The sequence below is a fragment of the Oncorhynchus kisutch genome, linkage group LG1, assembly GCF_002021735.2.
Source record: "Oncorhynchus kisutch isolate 150728-3 linkage group LG1, Okis_V2, whole genome shotgun sequence".
Classification (NCBI taxonomy): domain Eukaryota; kingdom Metazoa; phylum Chordata; class Actinopteri; order Salmoniformes; family Salmonidae; genus Oncorhynchus; species Oncorhynchus kisutch.
Genome location: NC_034174.2, coordinates 35,671,608 through 35,694,387, shown reverse-complemented (window position 1 = coordinate 35,694,387; position 22,780 = coordinate 35,671,608). Strand labels below are relative to the sequence as shown.

The 22,780-nt window shown below is 41.4% G+C and overlaps 1 protein-coding gene across 1 annotated transcript in view; it reads right to left on the bottom strand.

Annotated features, from left to right (window-relative positions):
• Positions 1-388: 388 nt before the first annotated feature.
• Positions 389-22,780, bottom strand: part of LOC116373972 (testis-expressed protein 264) — a 144,037-nt gene continuing 121,645 nt past the window's right edge. The window contains exons 3-4 of the mRNA XM_031822683.1: positions 21,196-21,388; positions 389-2,315 (exon numbers count right to left, since the gene is read on the bottom strand). Of these exons, the coding sequence (XP_031678543.1) occupies positions 2,008-2,315; positions 21,196-21,388 (501 nt within the window). The 3' untranslated portion in view covers positions 389-2,007. The remainder of the gene's footprint in view (positions 2,316-21,195; positions 21,389-22,780) is intronic.

Genomic DNA, 22,780 nt, shown 5'->3' with positions numbered 1-22,780 from the left:
TCACATACTGTCCTGCTTTCATGTAGCTTTTTGAAATCTATTCACCAGGTCTTTCTTTGAGCCTCCTTTAGTAAAGAGAATTGTAGTCAATACAGGCCTTCAATAAAAATAAAGACACGTTTGAGTGGTCATGAAAGCTGGTTGCATGAAAGAAAGTGGTTAAGTTAGTAGGTGCTTTGGGTCCATCTATAATTTCCTCATATAATACCCCCTCCCTACCTATGTGAAGCAAGCTCTTCTTCATTAAAGAGAGACTTTCATCAATAAAAAGGCCACAGAGGATTCGTTTTCTGCACTGTAGTGTAAGCAATAGGGACAGAGCAATATACTTTCACCAGCTGAATACTACATGAGTTCACCACAATATGCGCACAATATGAAAACAGTATCAGTTTTCTGTATTTATATTTTATACAGAAATGTTTTACTATTGCACATACTCTAGGTTAACATTTGCAATTAAACATGTTTATTCCAAACAGAAAGACATCTCCATGGCAGTGTACATTATCTTGTCTTGTTCAAAGCACAAGACAAGAGATCCAACAGAAGAACATGTGACAAAAACAAATGGCGTGAGCCCCATGTCTATATCATAGGATAATCAACATGCCATACAGGAAGTTGTTATAATACTTAAAAGAAGTGGAACATTGTATCCCGGATTCAAGTCAAAGACTAAAGATTATATTGGTACACATGACATACCAGAGTAATTGAACAAGTTGCTAGACACAAGCATTTCGCTACACCACAAGCATTTCGTTACACTCGCATTAACATCTGCTAACCATGTGTATGTGACCAATAACATTTGATTTGATTTAGACTGGAAACACCTAGGCCAAAGTTATAGAACAGATCATCTGAAAGGTGAAGATTTCAAATATTTTCTTTTGATTGGCTATATGGTTAAACTGTTAGATAACATAAATCTACCAGATGAATAAAAATACAGTACTTTCAGACTGTTTCCATTTCAGAGTTGAATTGTAAATCCTAGCCGTTGATGACTTTATGAGTCTGAACTGAGTTTCACCTAAACCCCCTCTTCTTGCAGTTCTATGGATTATTCTACACCACTCGGTTTAAGCCCTGCCCCAGTTCTCAGAGTTTCCCAGGTGTCAAACCTATTTCAAATTGAGGGCAAAAGCAAAATGACCTTGTAAGGTTGTTATTCATGTAAAAATGAATAAGGCAGATATTGCTTTAGATACCCTCTTGTACAATACATGCTCTGGATTTTCTGGTCACTAAATAGTGTGAAAAGGCATCATAACAGTATTCTGGAAACATTGTAACCCATTGCAAGTAGGTAGCATCTCAATTGTCACAATATGTTGTTAGATGCAATTACAAATCATTCACAACTAAATGCCTTCGATTCCTTCTTATGTTTGTTAGTCTTACACTATATATTCGATTATATATAATTGTTGTCCATCTTATATAAAATGTGTGTCTACTATGATGAGAGATGATTAAATCTATTGTACACAATGTTTTTAACATTTAAATATTTCAATCAAAAGAAAGATTGACTTTCATCAGTCCCACAAGTATATTGTAACTATATTTCTCTCCACTCAAAGAGTGTATCATTTTCTACTGGTGAATGTATCATATCCTACAATAGTTATATCTGTTTAGTATTGATAAACCCTTTTTTAAATTAAGAAATCTTTGAAAAAAGGAAGAACTGTTGTTATTGATATGTTTTACAAAAGATAAAGAGTTTTGTTATAATCTCTCAATAGAGAAATTACTGTCTTAGGTACAGGAAAGTACACAGGTCCAGAAATAGATGGCATGTCTGTCATGATAAATTGTATGGCTATGAACAAAAGTTGGCATACAAGACAACTAAGATTCGCTGAAGAAATCTCTCTACCAACCCAGAATAATAGACCCAGAGGAGTTACCTCCATCCATCCCTTTATCACCCCGTCTTCTACTCCTCTCCATCCCCCCTAGGCTAGCGACAGCCTCTCATGGGGCTTCCTTGGCTCATTCCTCCACCGTGAGGCCTTCCTCCTCCTTCCCCAACTCTCTCTCCAGCTCCTCCACCATCTCCTCCACCAAGTCCAGTTCCTCAAAGGAAGAGCCGCTGCCCACTGACTCGCTGGAGCCCCTGTCCCTGTGCTCCGTGTCGTTGATGGGCTCCTTGTGTTCCTCGGCCTGCCCCTGCTCGTTCCCGTCCCTCTGGCCCCTGTGGGGCAGTGAAGAGGGCAGTGAGGGGGCCGAAGACGTCTCTGTGTTCTCTGACTGCACCTGGCCGCTCATAGTGCTGCTGACATCACTGTGGGTCATTACACCTGCAACCACAGGAAGAGAGGTGTGAAGTGACATGGCGAATTGAAGTCATTTTCAAGAGTGAGAGAAAGGCTAGAGAGGGAGAGAGGGAGGGAGAAAGAGTGTGTAGACAGAGGCACAGTGTTGGCATCCTGACAAGATACTGTCCTTAATCTATGTGGTTGGGAGCCTTCCAGCAGCAAGCTAAATAATTACATCAACAACTATAAAAAGGGTAACAGACAAAATATACAATTAGAGAAAGCAAGCTACAAGTACAAACTTTACCCTGTACATTTAATCAATAAGGCCTGAGGGGTGTAGTATATTGACCATTATAAATCAGGTAGTCTGGCTCCTAGATGCTGAAAGCCGTGGTATATCGTACATTATAAACTGGGTGGTTACATTGGTAACCAGATTATAATAGTAATAAGGCACTTCAGGGGTTTGTGATAGTGAAAATGACCAATATACCGCAGCTAAGGTCTGTATCCAGGCACTCTGTGTACTGTCGTGCATAAGAAGAGCCCTTAGGCGGGATATTTTTAATCAATACGGCCCAAGGTGATATGGCCAATATACCACGGCTAAGGGCTGTTCGTAGGCACAATGCAACCCAAACTACCCCGTTTATTATTAGACATAGACTTGATATATTCCCACGTCACTCAACAGCTCACATACAGTTAACATACAAACATACAGGTAACTAGCTACATTACAAACAGATATTTAATTGGTGTTAATGGGAGATCTGCAATTTTAGTACATTTTTAATAGAGGCTGACAAAATTGGGCCAGTTTGAATGTGGGCAGCAACAGGCAACAATAACAGTATTCTTACTCACTCACTCCTTCCTTCTGGTTGGATGGACTATGAATGGATGAGTGTATGCAAGACTGCAATGCAGATCTCACCTCCGAGAAGCATCGAGGATCTCAGTGAGTGAGGGAATCTTTGATATGCTGATGTGCCGCTGTAACCCTGTTCTGTGCGTGGATACTGTGTGTGTGTGTGTGTGTGTGTGTGTGTGTGTATGCGCGTATGGCATGTGTCTTGGGCCAGCTCCTTTATTCACAAACCCAGTCACTGAGATGTGCTCCTCTTCTGGTATTTAAGGGGAGCAAATCATAGTAATATGTTATTATGGGTTATTACAATCACATCACCCTCATTCTTTATGGGTCATTACAGCAGAATTATATTTCTCTCTCCCCACCTATTAAGCATTGGTAAGACTGATATCATTGGTCAAAAGGCCCATTCCTACACAGTCAACCACACAGCAATATCAGTCAAATGACATCTAATGATGCCATACTGCCTGGTTACTCATTTAGTATTTCTCCAACTCACTCCTTTACTGGACGGGAAATGGCCGTGGTTTCTGCTGTCTGGTACAGGAAATAAATAATAAGTGCATTCATCACCAGGATGGACCATTAGTGTAATGCTACAGAGATAACATGATGAACTGGCCAATAATGCTTTCATAGTAATTAAGATGTGCCAAACGTTGAGCCTGATTCGCCTATGCTCGCTAGTCCCTTCTGATGGATGAATATCCACCAGCGTCTAGTCATGATATCCTCCTAAGCTTGTTATGATCCAAGTGGTTTGTGTGAATGTGTTTGCGGGAGTGTGAATGTGTGTGTGCACGCGTGTGTAGTTCTGACGGCCCTGGAATGGAGATTAATGAATCATCTTGATCTCTTTCATGGCGAAAAGCTAGTCTGACCTCTGCCATTTCCCCGTCTGTATCATTTTGAGGCCAGAGAGATGAGTCCCTGCCTATCATGCTCTCGCTGAAAATTAGCACTGGCGTCTCAATTAGGCCCCAGCTCTGTGGTCATTGTGCAGAAATGGACGGGCTGAAAATAGACACAATTATGTGAGACCTTTTGAGCATTGATTAATGTAAGAAAGAGACAAAGCAAACAGCACGCCTCAAATCTCCCCTCCAAACCATGTCCAAATGTCACTCACACCCAGTGAAGCAGGAGCAGGGCGGCAGGTTTGCTATTCTTCCTCGTGTCTACAGGACAACAACGCCTCCAGTGAGGAGTCGGCAACACCAATCAGTCACCTGTATCTCAATCATGTGATCTCTTCATGTAAACAAATACATCTAAAGCATGTCCATCATGCTACTGTGACAGGTGTGTGATATAGGAGAGCATCCCAGGTTACATAGTCACCAACAGGGAATCACTGACACACACAAATACAATCTTACTGCCCATTCATGTTGATGATGAACCGAAGAAAAGGTTCCCTATTGAAAGGCGATCATTGTTATATTCTATCTTCCAGCAGCCTTGGAGAGGTTCATTCATTAAGGAAAGACGGGAGATGAATCTCCTGTCAGCGTCCCAGAAGGGTAACAGGACACCCTGGGCCAGCCTCTCATTACCTTTGACATTTTAGTCATTTAACAGACGCTCTTATCTAGAGCGACTTACAATTAGTGCATTCATCTTAAGATAGCTCGGTGAGACAACCACAAATCACAGTCGTAGTAAGTACACTTTTCCCTCAAAAAAGCAGTTATCAGAAAAGTTTACATAGAGCCATGACGACATAGAACTCTATTCCACATCAGGTAACTGATGGAAGCAGTAGACTCAGATTTTAAAAACCAGATAAAGAGACAACAGCGGGGACTGTGAAGAAACACAAACATACTGTAGGCACAGACACACACGCATACACACACATGGTAACATACACACTATACACACACGTATAGGGCTGTTGCAGTGTCCGTATTACCGCCACACCAGCTGACACGAGTCATGAAGGCAGTCAAATCAGATTTCATTTGTCACATACACGTGTTTAGCAGATGTTATTGCGGGTGTAGCGAAATGCTTCTGTTTCTAGCTCCAACAGTGCAGTAATATCTAACTAGTAGTATCGAACAATACACACAATAAACACAAATCTAAAGAAAATGAATGGAATTAAGAATATATAAATATTTGGACGAGCAATGTCAGAGCGGCATAGCCTAAGAAAATGTAGAATATAATACAGTATATACAGCGAAGTCTGAAGTTTACATACACTTAGGTTAGAGTCACTAGAACTTGTTTTTCAACATACACACAAATTTCTCTTAACAAACTATATTTTTGGCAAGTCGGTTAGGACATCTATTTTGTGCATGACACAAGTAATTTTTCCAACAATTGTTTAAAAGACAGATTATTTCACTCATAATTCACTGGGTCGCGGCTAGGGACTACGTCTGGGCCCGGCAGCCTTGCGAGTGGTTAACACACTTAGCAATCTTACTCACGTCGGCCACAGAGAAGGAGAGCCCGCAGTCATTGGTAGCGGGCCGCGTCGGTGGCACTTTGTTATCCTCAAAGCAGGTGAAGAAGGTGTTTAGCTTGTCCGGAAGCAAGACATCGGTGTCCGCGACCTGGCTGGTTTTCCCTTTGTAGTCCGTGATTGTTTGTAGACCCTGCCACATACGTCTCGTGTCTGAGCTGTTGAATTGCAACTCCACTCTGTCTCTATACTAACGTTTTGCCTGTTTGATTGCCTTACGGAGGGAACACTACACTACACTGTTTGTACTCGGCCATATTCCCAGTCACCTTGCCATGGTTAAATGCAGTGGTTCGCACTTTCAGTTTTGCGCCTTAGCTGCAAATTCTAGGCATTATCAAGTGCTTTTCAAATTGTGAATGAGTGACTGATGTATAGTGTGTACAGTCTGCACACAAAAAAACCAAATCATCATTAGAGTCACATCATGCAGCCTTACAATATATTAAAAATCAAAACATATAGCCCAATGTTTGTAGAACAACTAAAGTTACATTAATAACTCTAAAGTAGGTAGCCCATAGCCATTTGGCATAGCCAGATCAGGACCTAACCTAAGGACAACTCAGAATATGCTATTCTGTTCTTCTGAAATAAACTACATTTTCTTCATATCATGTCTCTTTAGACCTGTCTAATATCAATAATGGATTTATTGTGACGGTGTAGGCTATATTACATGGATTTATTAGACTTGTTAAAATGTGAATGCTCCAAAGGTCTGCATCAGTGGCTTGTAGGCTGTGTGTGGAAGCCAGGAGATGCTAAATGTGTTTATGTTAATTACGGTCAATTACCATGAGACAGACAATTATTTGCTTGACAATCACCAGCTTACGACACTTCCTGACCGACACAGCGCTATACACGTACACATGGATTTTGTGTTGTAGATATGTGGTGGCAGAGTAGGGGCCTGAGTGCACACACTTAGTGTGTTGTGAAATCTGTTATGAATGTATTGTAATGTTTAAAAAAATTGTATAACTGCCTTAATTGTAATAAATACAACTACAAAGTCAGTGCTAGTAGTCAAAGACAACTCCCCTTTTGTGTTCATGGCCCCCCAAAAACTAATCACACTGTATTATGGACTATATAGTATCACAGGGGACCACAGTGCAATACACACACAGGCTCTCTGAGCCCCTCACACAAGTCCCCCCTCCAATCAGATCTCTCCATCTCACAGCAAGCTCATTATCAGGTCCAGGGTTCAGCGTATCTGAGCCTGTCTAATATACAGGGACTACGTCTATATGAGATGTGTTCTGATGATGGGGTTATTTATGGCATATTATTAAGCTGAGAAACATCCCATTTACCAGCCAACAAGTCCATACACAGCAAACCCATCTGGTCTAACAAGGGAATATGAGGCAGTGATCCTTATTAGGCCTGAGTTTTTCCATTAAGGGGGCATCCTAAGCCTTGAGAGGGAGGAGATGAGGACGTGTAGGTCCATGGAGTTATTATATATGTGTTGTATTTTACATTTCTCATTCTGTAGAAAACATCCATGCCAGGTATAGTGGTTATGTTCTACCAGCAGCTGAGATGGGAAATAATTGGTCTATTTAAGGTAATTGGGCGGAAAGCCCCCAGGAAGATGCTTCCAACCAAACCTGACTACTTTCACCCACGAAAAACTGTAAATAAGTCATGACAAAGCTCCCAAATTGAAGCCGACTATGCTTTGGAAAGTCTTTTAGATAACATTTGCTTATATTAGTTGCTAAATTGGGCCCAGTGGGAATGAAGAGAGGAGAAGAGAGGGGGGTTTTAAAGGAGGATAGCTGGAGGTAATTAGAGACAGACACGACAGAGGCAGGCTGGGAGTTTGAAGAGGAGCATGAGGGGAGGGGACTGTGACAGCAACAAAAAATAGAATAAAAAAAAAGACTAAATACACCTATTCTGTCATCTACCCACGATATCCACAGGAGAAGGCTGCAGCAGGTATCTTTCTATATTAAGAAGAGAAGACCGGTCTGACATTTGTGTTTTACTGACATTAGTCTGTTTGTTTTTAATGAGGATTCTTGTTGGGGAAAGCAGAAACACTTAGATTTGCAATATTACTTCCATACACAACTTCATTGGTTCTAGACTAAAGAACTATGTAAGACAGCAAAACACGAAAAGGAAAAACTGGCATTTATATTGTAATGGTTCCTAATGCACTATTGACATGTTAGCATTTCAAAGATCCATCAATTACAGTAAGTATGTCATTTTAAGGGCAATATGTAAAACTAAATATTTCGCTGTAGCTAGCACACCTGACACCTCCCCCTTTCATTAGCCTTGATTAAAACAACAAGATCATATGTAGGAATAATTACATAACAATTACATTAAAGATATGATAATTGTTGCGTAATTATATAGCAATTAGAGATAAATTACATTTAGTAGGACTAAATTATAGTGTAGCCATCTCTGTACTACTACTGGAGGATAATAATAAGAATAATGTCCTATTGACCCAGACATCCTATGTTCAGCTCATCAAGGACAGATGATGGCTTTGCACTGCATGATCCCATGGTTTCGGAGTGCGAGGGAAACGTAATGTTTATCCATGTAGACCATTGGTTTGTGTGTCTTTCACTTTACTCAGTGCATGCGGGTGCAAATGACTTCCATAACTACCCTCGACATGGGTTTGTCTTCTAAATTGAATCACCCTATTGTGCAAGTTGGACAAACAATCTCTCACATTTCAGCTTTTGTGAATAATCATGCACAGTCTGCAATGTTTCGCCAGTGTTCAAATAAATACTTTAGTACATTCAAAAGCACACCCTCCTCAAACAGGAACACTTGGTAAACAGGTATCCTGAGGTACAGGTGTAAGACCTACAGAGAATATTAATCATCTCATTTACAATATGTGGCAACATAAAAAAAGAACACATCACATTTTGTATCTATTTTTGTATTATCCTTGTGTATGTCTCCTGCGTTAAGAAATAAGCAGTAATTTACATAGCAGTGATCATCATCATATATAAAGAGCACATGATTTGCATTGTCATTCCTCGAGTCTAGAGAGACGTTGAGCACACAGTACAGCAGTATGTACACTACTAGTAAGTCCACCATCCAAGGTGGTGTATTTGAGTTACAGGCTAGCTGGCCACACACAGGTAGGTCTGGATGGAAAGTCGAACAACAGACACAGCGAGGCACCGCTGATTGAACTGTCTCTCATTAGGAAAACACTCTCTCTCTCTAACATACAGTATTATACAGAGCCATGAGTGCATGGAACTCCCTTCCATCTTATACAGCGCAAGTGAACAGCAAACCTGGTTTAAAAAAACAAATAAAGCAACACCTCACGGCACAACGCCTCTCCCCCATGAGACCTACCTGTTACGTGTTTTACTGACATGTACACTACATGACCAAAAGTATGTGGACACCTACTTGTCAAACATCTCAATTCAAAATCATTGGCATTAATATGTAGTTGGTTCCCCCTTTGCTGGTTTAACAGCCTCCACTCCTCTGGGAAGGCTTTCCACGAAAATGCTGGAACATTGCTGCAGGAACTTGTTTTCATTCAGCCACACAAGCATTAGTGAGGTCGGGCACTGATGTTGGGCGATTAGGCCTGGCTCGCAGTCAGTGTTGAAATTCATCCCAAAGATGTACGATGGGGTTTCAGCCAGGGCTTTGTGCAGGCCAATCAGTTCATCCCCACCAATCTCGACAAACCATTTCTGTATGGACCTCGCTTTGTGCATGGGGCATTGTCATGCTGAAACAGACTGTTGCCACAAAGTTGGAAGCACATAATCGTCTAGAATATCATTGTATGCTGTAGAGTAAAGATTTACCTTCACTCTAAGTGGTCGAGCCTGAACCATGAAAAACAGCCCCAGACGATTATTCCTCCTCCATCAAACTTTACAGTTGGCACTATGTGCTGTTGTCTGTGTCCAATAATGTTTGTACCATGTTTTGTGCTGCTACTATGCTGTGTTGTCATGTGTTGCTGCCATGCTATGTTGTTTAATTTTTAATCCCGGCCTCTGTCCCCAGAGGCCTTGGGCTTTATATATACATATATATACACAGTGCCTTGCGAAAGTATTCGGCCCCCTTGAACTTTGCGACCTTTTGCCACATTTCAGGCTTCAAACATAAAGATATAAAACTGTATTTTTTTGTGAAGAATAAACAACAAGTGGGACACAATCATGAAGTGGAACGACATTTATTGGATATTTCAATAAAGACATGGCCGACCAAGACCTTGCCGTCCCTCTAAACTTTCAGCTCATACAAGGAGAAGACTGATCAGAGATGCAGCCAAGAGCCCCATGATCACTCTGGATGAACTGCAGAGATCTACAGCTGAGGTGGGAGACTCTGTCCATAGGACAACAATCAGTCGTATATTGCACAAATCTGGCCTTTATGGAAGAGTGGCAAGAAGAAAGCCATTTCTTAAAGATATCCATAAAAAGTGTTGTTTAAAGTTTGCCACAAGTCACCTGGGAGACACACCAAACATGTGGAAGAAGGTGCTCTAGTCAGATGAAATCAAAATTGAACTTTTTGGCAACAATGCAAAACGTTATGTTTGGCGTAAAAGCAACACAGCTCATCACCCTGAACCTACCATCCCCACTGTCAAACATGGTGGTGGCAGCATCATGGTTTGGGCCTGCTTTTCTTCAGCAGGGACGGGGAAGATGGTTAAAATTTATGGGAAGATGGATGGAGCCAAATACAGGACCATTCTGGAAGAAAACCTGATGGAGTCTGCAAAAGATCTGAGACTGGGACGGAGATTTGTCTTCCAAGACAATGATCCAAAACATAAAGCAAAATCTACAATGGAATGGTTCAAAAATAAACATATCCAGGTGTTAGAATGGCCAAGTCAAAGTCCAGACCTGAATCCAATCGAGAATCTGTGGAAAGTACTGAAAACTGCTGTTCACAAATACTCTCCATCCAACCTCACTGAGCTCGAGCTGTTTTGCAAGGAGGAATGGGAAAAAATTTCAGTCTCTCGATGTGCAAAACTGATAGAGACATACCCCAAGCGACTTACAGCTGTAATCGCAGCAAAAGGTGGCGCTACAAAGTATTAACTTAAGGGGGCTGAATCATTTTGCACGCCCAATTTTTCAGTTTTTGATTTGTTAAAAAAGTTTGAAATATACAATAAATGTCGTTCCACTTCATGATTGTGTCCCACTTGTTGTTGATTCTTCACAAAAAAATACAGTTTTATATATTTATGTTTGAAGCCTGAAATGTGGCAAAAGGTCGCAAAGTTCAAGGGGGCCGAATACTTTCGCAAGGCACTGTATATATATATATATATATATAAAAACCCTGATTTGTCCATTATTTGGGGGTATGGCAGTCATTTGAAAAACATTAGATTGTCTTCTCAACTCACCATCACATACTTTTAATGTGGGGCTATGACAGTCAATTTCTAATTAGTCTGACAATGTGCCTTATCTCAAATCAAATTTTATTGGTCACATACACATATTTAGCATACCTGTATGTTATTGCAGGTGGTGCGAAATGCTGGTGTTCCTAGCTCCAACAGTGCAGTAGTATAGAACAATTCACAACAATACACAAATCTAAAAGTAAAAGAATGGAATTAAGAAATGTATAAATATTAGGACAAGCAATGTCGGAGTGGCTTTGACTAAAATCTCACCACCCCTAATGAGGTGGGTGTGCTTGATGTGTGTCGCGTCTGAGATACTCAAAGTCGGGTGTGGTCGACAGTGCTCACCTCATATTTCCCACCTGTATCGATATTTGGTTTTAATGCAGATGAGAGCACTGAATCCAGCTTTACACAGATATTCATTTTATGGTGCTTTCAAGACCACTATGATCTCTGAAAAACGAGAGGTCAAATCATGACGCCAGTGATCTTCAGGTCGGAAAGTTGTAGCTCCTAGAAAGAGATTTTTCCCCTTCGGAGCTTGTTATATTTGGAGTTCCCAGTTGCCTTGAACGTACTGAAGTCGGAGATTTCCGAGGTCCCAGTTTCGAGTTCCCAGTTGTTTAAACCGGGCCTTAATGCTCAGAGGCAGACAGCAGGCTATTATTCCCTTTGAGTCAGGAACCAAAACTCCTCCGTAGTGACCCATGAATGCATTCGGTCACATGACAGCTCGATCAGCTGTTCCATTTCACTTACCGGCATGTTGACTGAGCCAGGATCACAGTCAAACGGTTTGGGAAGTAGGTCCCAAAGTGCTCTTCCAAGTGTTGGAGGTGAGCACTCAGAACTCGTGTGGGACACTTACTGATGCTGTTTTCTGTTTTCTGAAACACACCCAGGCGATGGATGGGGGCATCATATGATGCTTCCATATGGCAGAGGGAAACACATTCATAACAGTGCAGAGATCTGCCTGCCATCCCGCAATAGATGGAGTCCCATTGGTGCAAAAGCCCACCATTTGATCCCATGGAGGAAAAAAAATATCATCAATATAGCCACGCAGCACACTGAACATCCCCTGTGCCCTTTCATGCCCAGGAATTGTGAAATAGAACAATATGTCCTCGTGAATAGCATCCCCTGACATGTATAGAGAACAAAAGTCAATACATGGGAATTTCAACCCTCAGCTAACGTCCATTTAGAGAGCATAAGCATAAGCTGGAGAGTTCGAGTCGTTCAGCCAGTTTCCTGGCATATATTCTTTGTTTAACAGTGTTATCTGACAAAGGTATTGATGTGAGTTTCTGTGCATACGCCTCTCCACACATTATTTTCACCTTATCAATTGTGGCCAGTAATATCAGTCTCTTTGTGTGGTTTTATAGCATAGCGGGCCTAGCCATTTACCATGGGAATGATTCAAGAGCAACAGTCAAGTGTGACCTTTTCCCATGATCTAGGGCGCTCTCTCATTGAATTTTATCTTTTAGAATTGAATCATTTGAATTTATATTATTGAAGATGAACCAAATTACAATGATTTTGAGATAAACACAATATTATATATATTTTTTGTATATATGATTTTTTCCTCTGGATTTGGAATAGGAAATTCTCCCGCGACCCCATTTTCATGTCAGGCGACCCCACATAGGGTTGTGAGTCCTAGTTTGGGAAGCGTTGCTCCAAACTCTCTTTATTGTCTCACAAAATTCTCTCTAAAGATGAGTATGCCTTTCTATCAGACATTTCTGCTTTACTGGTGGTCCAGAGTGATTATTATCCCAAAGTGATGGCATAAAACCCATATAAAATAGCATAATGTGTGATGTGTAGCATCTGTAAATGACCACCAAAGACACAGAAACACACACACTTCAGGAAGATGGTGCTGCAGTGGATAGCTGCCGTCTTACGGACTCCTGACCAATTCTGCTATTTTGTGGGGGGTTTTTCTAAAAAATTTTGTACATAATATTTCCTCCATCATTTCCTATGACCGAAAAGAGCTTTTGGACATCAGAACAGCGATCACTAACCTCAAATTGGATGAAGATTTCTACTTCAATGAATCGGCAGCTGGGGACATACTGCTCATTCTGGGCCAGGCCCTAAACCGTAGGACTCGAAAGAGGAAGATATGTCAGAAAAACTGTAAACGAGCGAGAATATGTCGGTGAGTAATAAACAGCCTCTACCCTGTGTTCTATTGGCAAATGTACAACCACTAGAGAACAAGCTAGACAAGTTCCATTTAAGGACAAGTTCCATTCAATGAAGGACCTGAAGATCTGTAATATTCTCTGTTTCTCAGAGTCGTGGCTGAAAAAGGAAATAGATAAAATACTGTACATCTAGCTGTTTCTTCTTTACGGATCAGCAAGACCAAAAGGCAGCTTTGGGTAAGGTTAAGGGGGAGGCGTTTGTCTCTTTCCTAACAACAGCTGGTGCGCAATCTCTAATGTTAAGGAAGTCTCTAGGTTTTTCCTTGCCTGAGTTAGAATACCTCATGATAAGCTACACACCATACTATTTACCAAGAGAGTTTTCATCTATATTTTTTGTAGCTGTCTATTTACCACCACAATCCGATGCTGGCACTAAGACCACACTCAACAAGCTGTATAAGGCCATAAGCAAACAAGAAAATGCACATCGAGGCATCACTCCTAGTGGCCGGTGATTTTAATGCAGGGAAACTGAACTCAGTCTTAACTCATTTTTACCAGCATTTCACCTTTGTAACTAGAGCCGTCAAAACTCTAGATCAACTTCAATCAACACACAGATTCCAGCTTACAAGCATAAACTCAAACAGGAAGTACCTAGTGACGCGCTCAATACGGAAATGGTCCGATGAAGCGTATGCTAAACTACAGGACTGTTTCAATGGCACAGACTGAAATATGTTCCGAGATTCACCCAATAACATATAGGAGTTTATCACGTCAGTCACCGGCTTCATTAATAAGTGCATCAATGACGTCACCCCCACAGTGACCGTACGTACATATCCCAACCAGAAGCCATGGATTACAGGCAACATCCGCACTGAGCTAAAGGATAGAGCTGGCACTTTCAAGGAGCGGGACACTAATCCGGAAGCTTAGAAGAAATCCCCAAGCTATCAAACAGTCAAAACAGGGCTAAGATCGAATCCTACTACGCCATCTCTGACGCTGGCCAAATGGGCATGGCTTGTAAACTATCACGGATTACAAAGAGAAACCCAGCCGCGAGCTACCCAGTGACACAAGCCTACCAGGCGAGCTAAATGCCTTCTATGCTCACTTCGAGGCAAGCAACACTGAACCAGGCATGAGAAAACCAGATGTTCTACATGAATAAGAACTTTAAGCAGATTAACATTCACAAGGCCAGACAGATTACCAGGACACGTACTCAGAGCATGTGCTGACCAGCTGGCTAGTGTCTTCACTGTCATTTTCAACCTCTCCCTGATACTTACATTTTTCAAACAGACCACCATAGTTTCCTGTGCCCATGAACGCCAAGGTAACCTGTCTAAATTACTATTGCCCTGTAGCACTCAAATCTGCAGCCATGATATGCTTTGCTGGTTGGTCATGGCTCACATCGACACCCTGGTCCCACTCAAATTTGCATACCGCCCCAACAGATCCACAGATGACGCAATCTCTGTGGTACTCCACACTGCCCTCTCCCACCTGGACAAGAGGAACACCGATGTGAGAATGCTGTTCATTGACTATAGCTCATTGTTCAACAACATATTTCCCTCCAAGCTCAAAACTAAGCTCAGGACCCTGGGACTGAACTCTCCCTTCTGCAACTAGATTCAGAAATTCCTGACGGTGGTTGGCCTGATCACTGACGATGAGACAGAATATAGGGAGGAGGTCAGTGACCGGGCAGTATGGTGCCAGGACAACAACCTCTCCCTCAACATCAACAAGACAAAGGAGCTGATTGTGGACAACAGGAAACAGAGGGCCTAGCACACCCCCATCCACATCAATGCGACTGTAGTGGAGAGGTTTGAGAACTTTACGTTCCTCGTTGTCCACATCAATAAGGAATTATCATGGTCCACACACACCAACACAGTCGTGAAGAAGGCATGACAACGTCTCTTCCCCCTAAGGAGGCTGAAATGATTTGTCATGGGCCCTCAGATCCTCAAAAAGTTATACAGCAGCACAGCATTGAGAGAATCTTGACTGGCTGCATAACCGGTTGGTATGGCAACTGCTTGGGATCAAACCGCAAGGCGCTACCAAGGGTAGTACGTAGAGCCCAGTACATCACTGGGGCTGAGCTCCCTGCCATCCAGGACCTCTATACCAGGCGATGTCAGAGGAAGGCACTAAAAATCGTCAAAGATTCCAGTCACCCAAGTCAAAGACTGTTCTCTCTGCTACTGCACAGCCAGCGGTACCAATGCACGAAGTCTGGCACCAACAAGACCTTGAACATCTTCTATTCCCAAGCCATGAGACTGCTAAATAGTTCATTAAATTGTTATTTTGTCCAGTAATATGGTCAAGCGCTGCAAAGAAGACCTAGTTAAGCTGCAGAAAGAACAGAGCCACACGTCTTGCTCTTTCATTGTAATCAGAGGGCTAATATTAACACTATGCATGCCAGTCTCTCTTGGCTAAGAGATGAGGAAAGACTGACTGCGTCACTTCTTGTTTTTATAAGAAACATTCATGTGTTGGGAATTCCAAATTGTTTGCATAGTCAACTTACACACAGCACTGACACACACACTTACACCACCAGATATGCCACCAGGGGTCTTTTCAAAGTCCCCAGGTCCAGCAGAAATTCAAGGAAATGTACAATATAATACAGAGCCATGAGTGTATGGAACTCCCTTCCATCTTATATAGTGCAAGTGAACAGCAAACCTGTTTTCAAAATAATAATAATAATAAAGCTCACGGCACAACGCCTCTCCCCAATGTGACCTACTTGTTGTGTGTATGTACTGACATGTATGTGTAACTGATAGATGCACACACACACACACAAACACACACACACTTTTACATTTATGCAAATTGTAAAGTATTTTTTCTATAATGTCATTTTAGCTATTTGTCGGGCCCCAGTAAGACTAGCTGTCACCGTTGTTGTTAGCTAATGGGAATCCTAATAAATCAAATCCCTACCTACATGCACATACAGTTGAAGTCGGAGGTTTACATACACTTAGGTTGGAGTAATTAAAACTTGTTTTTCAACCACTCCACAAATTTCTTGTTTACAAACTATAGTTTTGGCAAGTCGTTAAGGACATCTACTTTCTGCGAAAACAAGTCATTTTTACAACAATTGTTCACAGACAGATTATTTCACTTATAATTCACTGTATCACAATTCCAGTGGGTCAGAAGTTTACATACATTAAGTTGACTGTGCATTTAAACAGCTTGGAAAATTCCAGAAAATGTCATGGCTTTAGAAGCTTCTGATAGGCTAGTTGACATCATTTGAGTCAATTTGAGGTGTACCTGTGGATGTATTTCAAGGCATTCCTTCAAACTAAGTGGCTCTTTGCTTGACATCATGTGAAAATCAAAAGAAATCAGCCAAGAAAATAAAAAATAAAATTGTTGACCTCACATTCCCCACATTCTGGTTCATCCTTGGGAGCAATTTCCAAATGCCTGAAGGTACCACATTCATCTGTACAAAAAAAAGTATGCAAGTATAAGCACAATGGGACCACGCAGCCGTCATACCGCTCAGGAAGGAGACACACTGTCTCCTAGAGATAAATGTACTTTGGTGTGAAAAGGGCAAATCAATCCTAGAACAACAGCAAAGGACCTTGTGAAGATGCTGGAGGAAACAGGTACAAAAGTATCTATATCCACAGTAAAAAAAAGTCCTATATCGACAACCTGAAAGGCTGCTCAGCAAGGAAGAAGCCACTGCTCGAAAACCACCATAAAAAGCCAGACTAGAGTCTGCAACTGCACATGGGGACAAAAATCGTACTTTTTGGAGAAATGTCCTCTGGTCTGATGAAACAAAAATATAACTATTTGGCCATAATGACCAGGAAAAAGGGTGAGGCTTGCAACCCGAAGAACACCATCCCAACCATGAGACACGGGAGTGGCAGCCTCATGTTGTGGGGGTGCTTTGCTGCAGGAGGACTGGTGAACTTCACAAAATAGATGGCATCATGAGGTAGGAAAATGATGTGGATATATTGAAGCAACATCTCAGACATCAGTCAGGAAGTTAAAGCTTGGTCGTAAATGGGTCTTCCAAATGGACAATGACCCCAAGCATACTTCCAAAGTTGTGGCAAAATGGCTTAAGGACAACAAAGTCAAGGTATTGAAGTGGCCATCACAAAACCCTGACCTCAATCCTAGGGCTGGGCAATAAATCAATATCAATAATTATCGAGGTAATTACTTCCCTCAATAACGATATAAAACATTTAGATTCATTTTTGATAATGTCGATATAGAATAATTAGGTACAGCAGTCCATTTCACCTCTGTGACGCAGCAGGAACGTGTGGAGAAGTAACAATATGGACATGGAGAGGTATACCACTAAAAACCACTTAGCAACTCGAGTAATGGAGTAGCCAGTATTAACTACAAATACTTAGGTGTCTGGTTAGACTGTAAACTCTCCTTCCAGACCCATATCAAACATCTCCAATCCAAAGTTAAATCTAGAATGGGCTTCCTATTTCGCAACAAAGCATCCTTCACTCATGCTGCCAAACATACCCTTGTAAAACTGACCATCCTACCAATCCTCGACTTTGGCGATGTCATTTACAAAATAGCCTCCAATACCCTACTCAACAAATTGGATGCAGTCTATCACAGTGCAATCCGTTTTGCCACCAAAGCCCCATATACTACCCACCATTGTGACCTGTACGCTCTCGTTGGCTGGCCCTCGCTTCATACTCGTCGCCAAACCCACTGGCTCCATGTCATCTACAAGACCCTGCTAGGTAAAGTCCCCCCTTATCTCAGCTCGCTGGTCACCATAGCATCTCCCACCTGTAGCACACGCTCCAGCAGGTATATCTCTCTAGTCACCCCCAAAACCAATTCTTTCTTTGGCCGCCTCTCCTTCCAGTTCTCTGCTGCCAATGACTGGAACGAACTACAAAAATCTCTGAAACTGGAAACACTTATCTCCCTCACTAGCTTTAAGCACCAACTGTCAGAGCAGCTCACAGATTACTGCACCTGTACATAGCCCACCTATAATTTAGCCCAAACAACTACCTCTTTCCCAACTGTATTTAATTAATTAATTAATTTATTTTGCTCCTTTGCACCCCATTATTTTTATTTCTACTTTGCACATTCTTCCATTGCAAAACTACCATTCCAGTGTTTTACTTGCTATATTGTATTTACTTTGCCACCATGGCCTTTTTTTGCCTTTACCTCCCTTCTCACCTCATTTGCTCACATTGTATATAGACTTGTTTATACTGTATTATTGACTGTATGTTTGTTTTACTCCATGTGTAACTCTGTGTCATTGTATCTGTCGAACTGCTTTGCTTTATCTTGGCCAGGTCGCAATTGTAAATGAGAACTTGTTCTCAACTTGCCTACCTGGTTAAATAAAGGTGAAATAAATAAAATAAAATAAAAATTAACCACGAAAAATGAGTGATGTCGGCAAAAACAGTGGCAGTGATAGCCATGGAGAAGGAGCAGCTTCCAACAAAGAAATTATTGATAAAAAGGGTTCAACTGTTTCAGTAATTTGAAAGTGGTTTGGCTTTTTGAAGTCCAACAAAGAACAGAGCAATGTTCGGGGCAAATTGTGTCTTAGACAGGTCTGGTAATACGACAAACCTTTTTCAACATCTGAAGCAAAATCACTCTTTGGAACATGCAGGAAGTTTGAGTTCGCGCCACGGTATTGATAAACACTCTTCAAGCACCAGCCAATCTAGGGATGTTTGTCCGAAGCAGTCAACACTGACAGCATTTATGCCCTATAAGCAAACATTAAAAAAACAAAGACATCACAAATGCTACCAATTAGCACAGTCGAAGACATGCTACCAATTAGCACAGTCAAAAAGGAAGGTTTCAAGAGGCTTATCAATTTAATTGACCCCAAGTACGTGCTCTCTGGCCGCAAACATGGAACAATTTTCCTTAAAACATTATTTGATTAATATCGTGATATTTATCATTATCGAATGATTATCGTGATAAAAACCTAAAAACCTGACAGCTCAGTCAGGAGGAATGGGCCAATATTCACACAACTTATTGGAAGGCTACCCGAAATGTTTGACCCAAGTTAAACAATTTAAAGGCAATGCTAACAAATACTAATTAAGTGTATGTAAACTTCTGACCCACTGGGAATGTGATGAAAGAAATATAAGCTGAAATTAATCATTCTCTCTACTATTATTCTGACATTTCACATTCTTAAAATAAAGTGGTGATCCTAACGGACCTAAGACAGGGAATTTTGATTTGGAATTGTGAAAAACTGAGTTTAAATGTATTTGGCTAAGGTGTATGTAAACTTCCGACTTCAACTCTATCTACCTCAATTACCTCGTACCCCTGCACGTTGACTCGTTGTTATATACCCCGTGTATATAGCGAAGTTACAGTTACTCCTTGTGTTATTATTTCTCTATTTTTCTCTCTGTATTGTTGGGAAGGGCCTATAAGTCAGCATTTCACTACACCGGTTGTTTACGAAGCATGTGACAAATAAAATGTGACTTTATTTGATTTGACACACACACACAGCTTATGTTTGCTGTTAGTATTGCAGAACTGCGTTGACCCACTGTTTACTGTAGACTGCTGGGGGACTGACATATTGATTATTGAAGCAATTTAGATTTAGAGTGAAAGTGAAAGATCCTCAGGTCACAACACAGTACACCAGACAGCGTCCCACACTGCCATAAATCCTCACTACATGACAGGGCCAAGCAGAGAGAGAGAGAAAGAGAGAGAGAGAGAGAGGGAGAGAGATAGATAGATAGATGGTGAGGAGGGGAGAGCGGAAGGAGCAACAGGAAAGGAGAGGGAGATGCATGGAAAGGGAGAGAGAGTCAACATTTGGAGTAAACTGAACTCAGTGGGCTTTCTGAAGTCTGATGCCTAAACAAATACAAAATATGAAATTCTACCAATGAACACCCTTTTGTCTCAATTTGGTGTTGTTGACAAATAAATGAAAAGCTGTGAACGCCACAAACTCCCAGCATGTCGCTGGTGTCTGTGCTTGTATAATTCATCATCAATAGACGGGCAGTGCCCTCCTCAATGACCAATAACAGACTCTCACGTGGTAACCAGTTCTGCACCTACACAGACATCATTACATGAATTGGCACAGAACAAAGGAAAGACAAGTCAACAACAGTCAACAATAATTATGAAAAAGAACAAAGGAAAGACAATAACCCCCACAATACAGGGCATTGGATTAACAAAACTAGTGCACTATAGGAAGAAGAGCCTCCGTGAGCCCTTGCTTCCCCATTCCCCCTCTGTCACCTCCTCTCAGTCAAGCCATCTTAGTCTACACCTACAGCCCACACAGTCTTATCTGCACACACACTAACTCGCTTCCCTTACAAAATGATTTGTGCAAAAACAAAGTCATTATCGCTACTATGCTAAACTGAAGGCCCTATCAAGTTTAAAAGACCAACAAATTGTGCTTGAAGAAACGTACTTACAGTGACAGAACAATTACAGGGACTCATATATCAGCTGTTGGATGGAATCAACGTGATGGGGCACTGAGTGCAGCTCCCGTTGAAAAATACCTGCAGCTACATCCTACCTGTTTGTTAGTTCTTGAAATCGAACACACAGCCTTACCTTGGGATAGACTAGACTAGAGGTGTAGCCTGTTGATCTGCAAACTCACTTAAGTAACAAATACTTCAAACAAACCTCTTAGTCAAACAAGCTGTTCAGGAAGAAACAGTTCAATGCTTTTGTCTTTCTTTCCTCTACTGGCCACCCTAAGTCTAATTTCAACTTCTTTGATGTTTTCTTGCTATGAAACTAGCTAAAAAAACATCTTTGTTGCTTGAACGTTTCAGTGGTTGTATGGAGAGAGGAGGGGATTAGAGTACCTGCAATATCCGTCCCTCTGTCCTGGTCCGAGGATTCCTCTGTCACTGGTGTCTTGGCCGCTGTCTGTGTGATGAGCTCGGGCACAACGAAGCCAGTGTGGTGGAAGCCACTCTGGGAGGACAGTGGAGCCATGTAGTGGGTCAGGTCCCCTGTATTGATCTCAATGAATGGCCAGGCATGGAGCTGCCTCTCCTGTGGGGTGGGTGAGAGAGAGTGTGAGAGAGAGAGAGAGAGAGAGAGAGAGAGAGAGAGAGAGAGGGACAGAGCAGGAGAGAGAGAGAATGTTTCATTCCCATTGACAAGAGGCAGTGCATTTTATGAGATCTGCCCTCCACTCCTGAACTTGTCTAAGGCTCAACCGCTCTGTATGTAAAAAACACTTATGTCAACAATGTAGGGTGAGTTACTCTAAAGAAGAACTAAGTCTTTCTCTAAAGATGGCTGCTGTAGACCATAAGCACTGTATTGCTCCCATAACAATAAACTGAGCTGTGAACCATTAAGCCAATTTGGTCAGTGTTAAAGCATGACATCATTTCTCTCCTCTCCCACTCTAGTCTGAACTACACACAACAGTATATAAAGATATTCTTTCCAGGAGGAGATAGCCACCTGCTTGTGACCTTTACTCCACTCCCTGCTCATAACGTTTAACGCTACGCAGTTTGCTTATCCAGCACACCCTGATTAGAACAAGGTTGTGTGAGGGATGAGCAGACACAGACATGGGGACACACGAAAAGGCGCACGCACACATACACACACCAATTATTCTTAATTTAATGAGCCAGTCTCTTTTGTCATGGAAAAAAACAGACACTCCAGTAATTAAAAAAAAAGTGTTTACACACTATGAGAAAACCTGGATACAAACATTGATATGCTGTGTAACCTCACACAGTGCCTTCAGAAAGTATTCATACCCCTTGACCTATTCCACATTTTGTTGTGTTACAGCTTGAATTCAAAATTGATTAAATAGATGTTTTCCCTCACCCAACTACACACAATGCCCCATAATTACATTTGAGCAAATTCTATTGAAAATTAAATACATAAATATCTAATTTACATAAGTATTCACACTCCTGAGTTAATACATGTTAGAATCACCTTTGTCTTTCTGGGTAAGTCTATAAGAGCTTTGCACACCTGGATTGTACAATATTTGCACATTATTATTTAAACAATTCTTCAAGCTCTGTCAAGGTGATTGTTTGATCATTACTAGACAGCCATTTTTAAGTCTTGCCATAGATTTTCAAGCCGATTTAAGTCAAAACTGTAACTAGGCAACTCAGGAACATTCAATGGTCATCTTGGTAAGCAACTCCAGTGTATATTTGGCCTTGTGTTTTAGGTTATTGTTCTGCTGAAAGGTGCATTTGTCTCCCAGTGTCTGTTGGAGAGCAGACTGACCCAGGTTTTTCTCTAGGATTTAGCCTGGGCTTAGCTCTATTCCATTTGGTAGTGGTTGCATCATGCTATGGATATGCTTTGCATCGGCAAGGACTAGGGAGTTTTTTTAATATAAAAAAAACATGAAGAGTGGATGTGTTGTGTTGGATTTGCCCCAAACAGAAC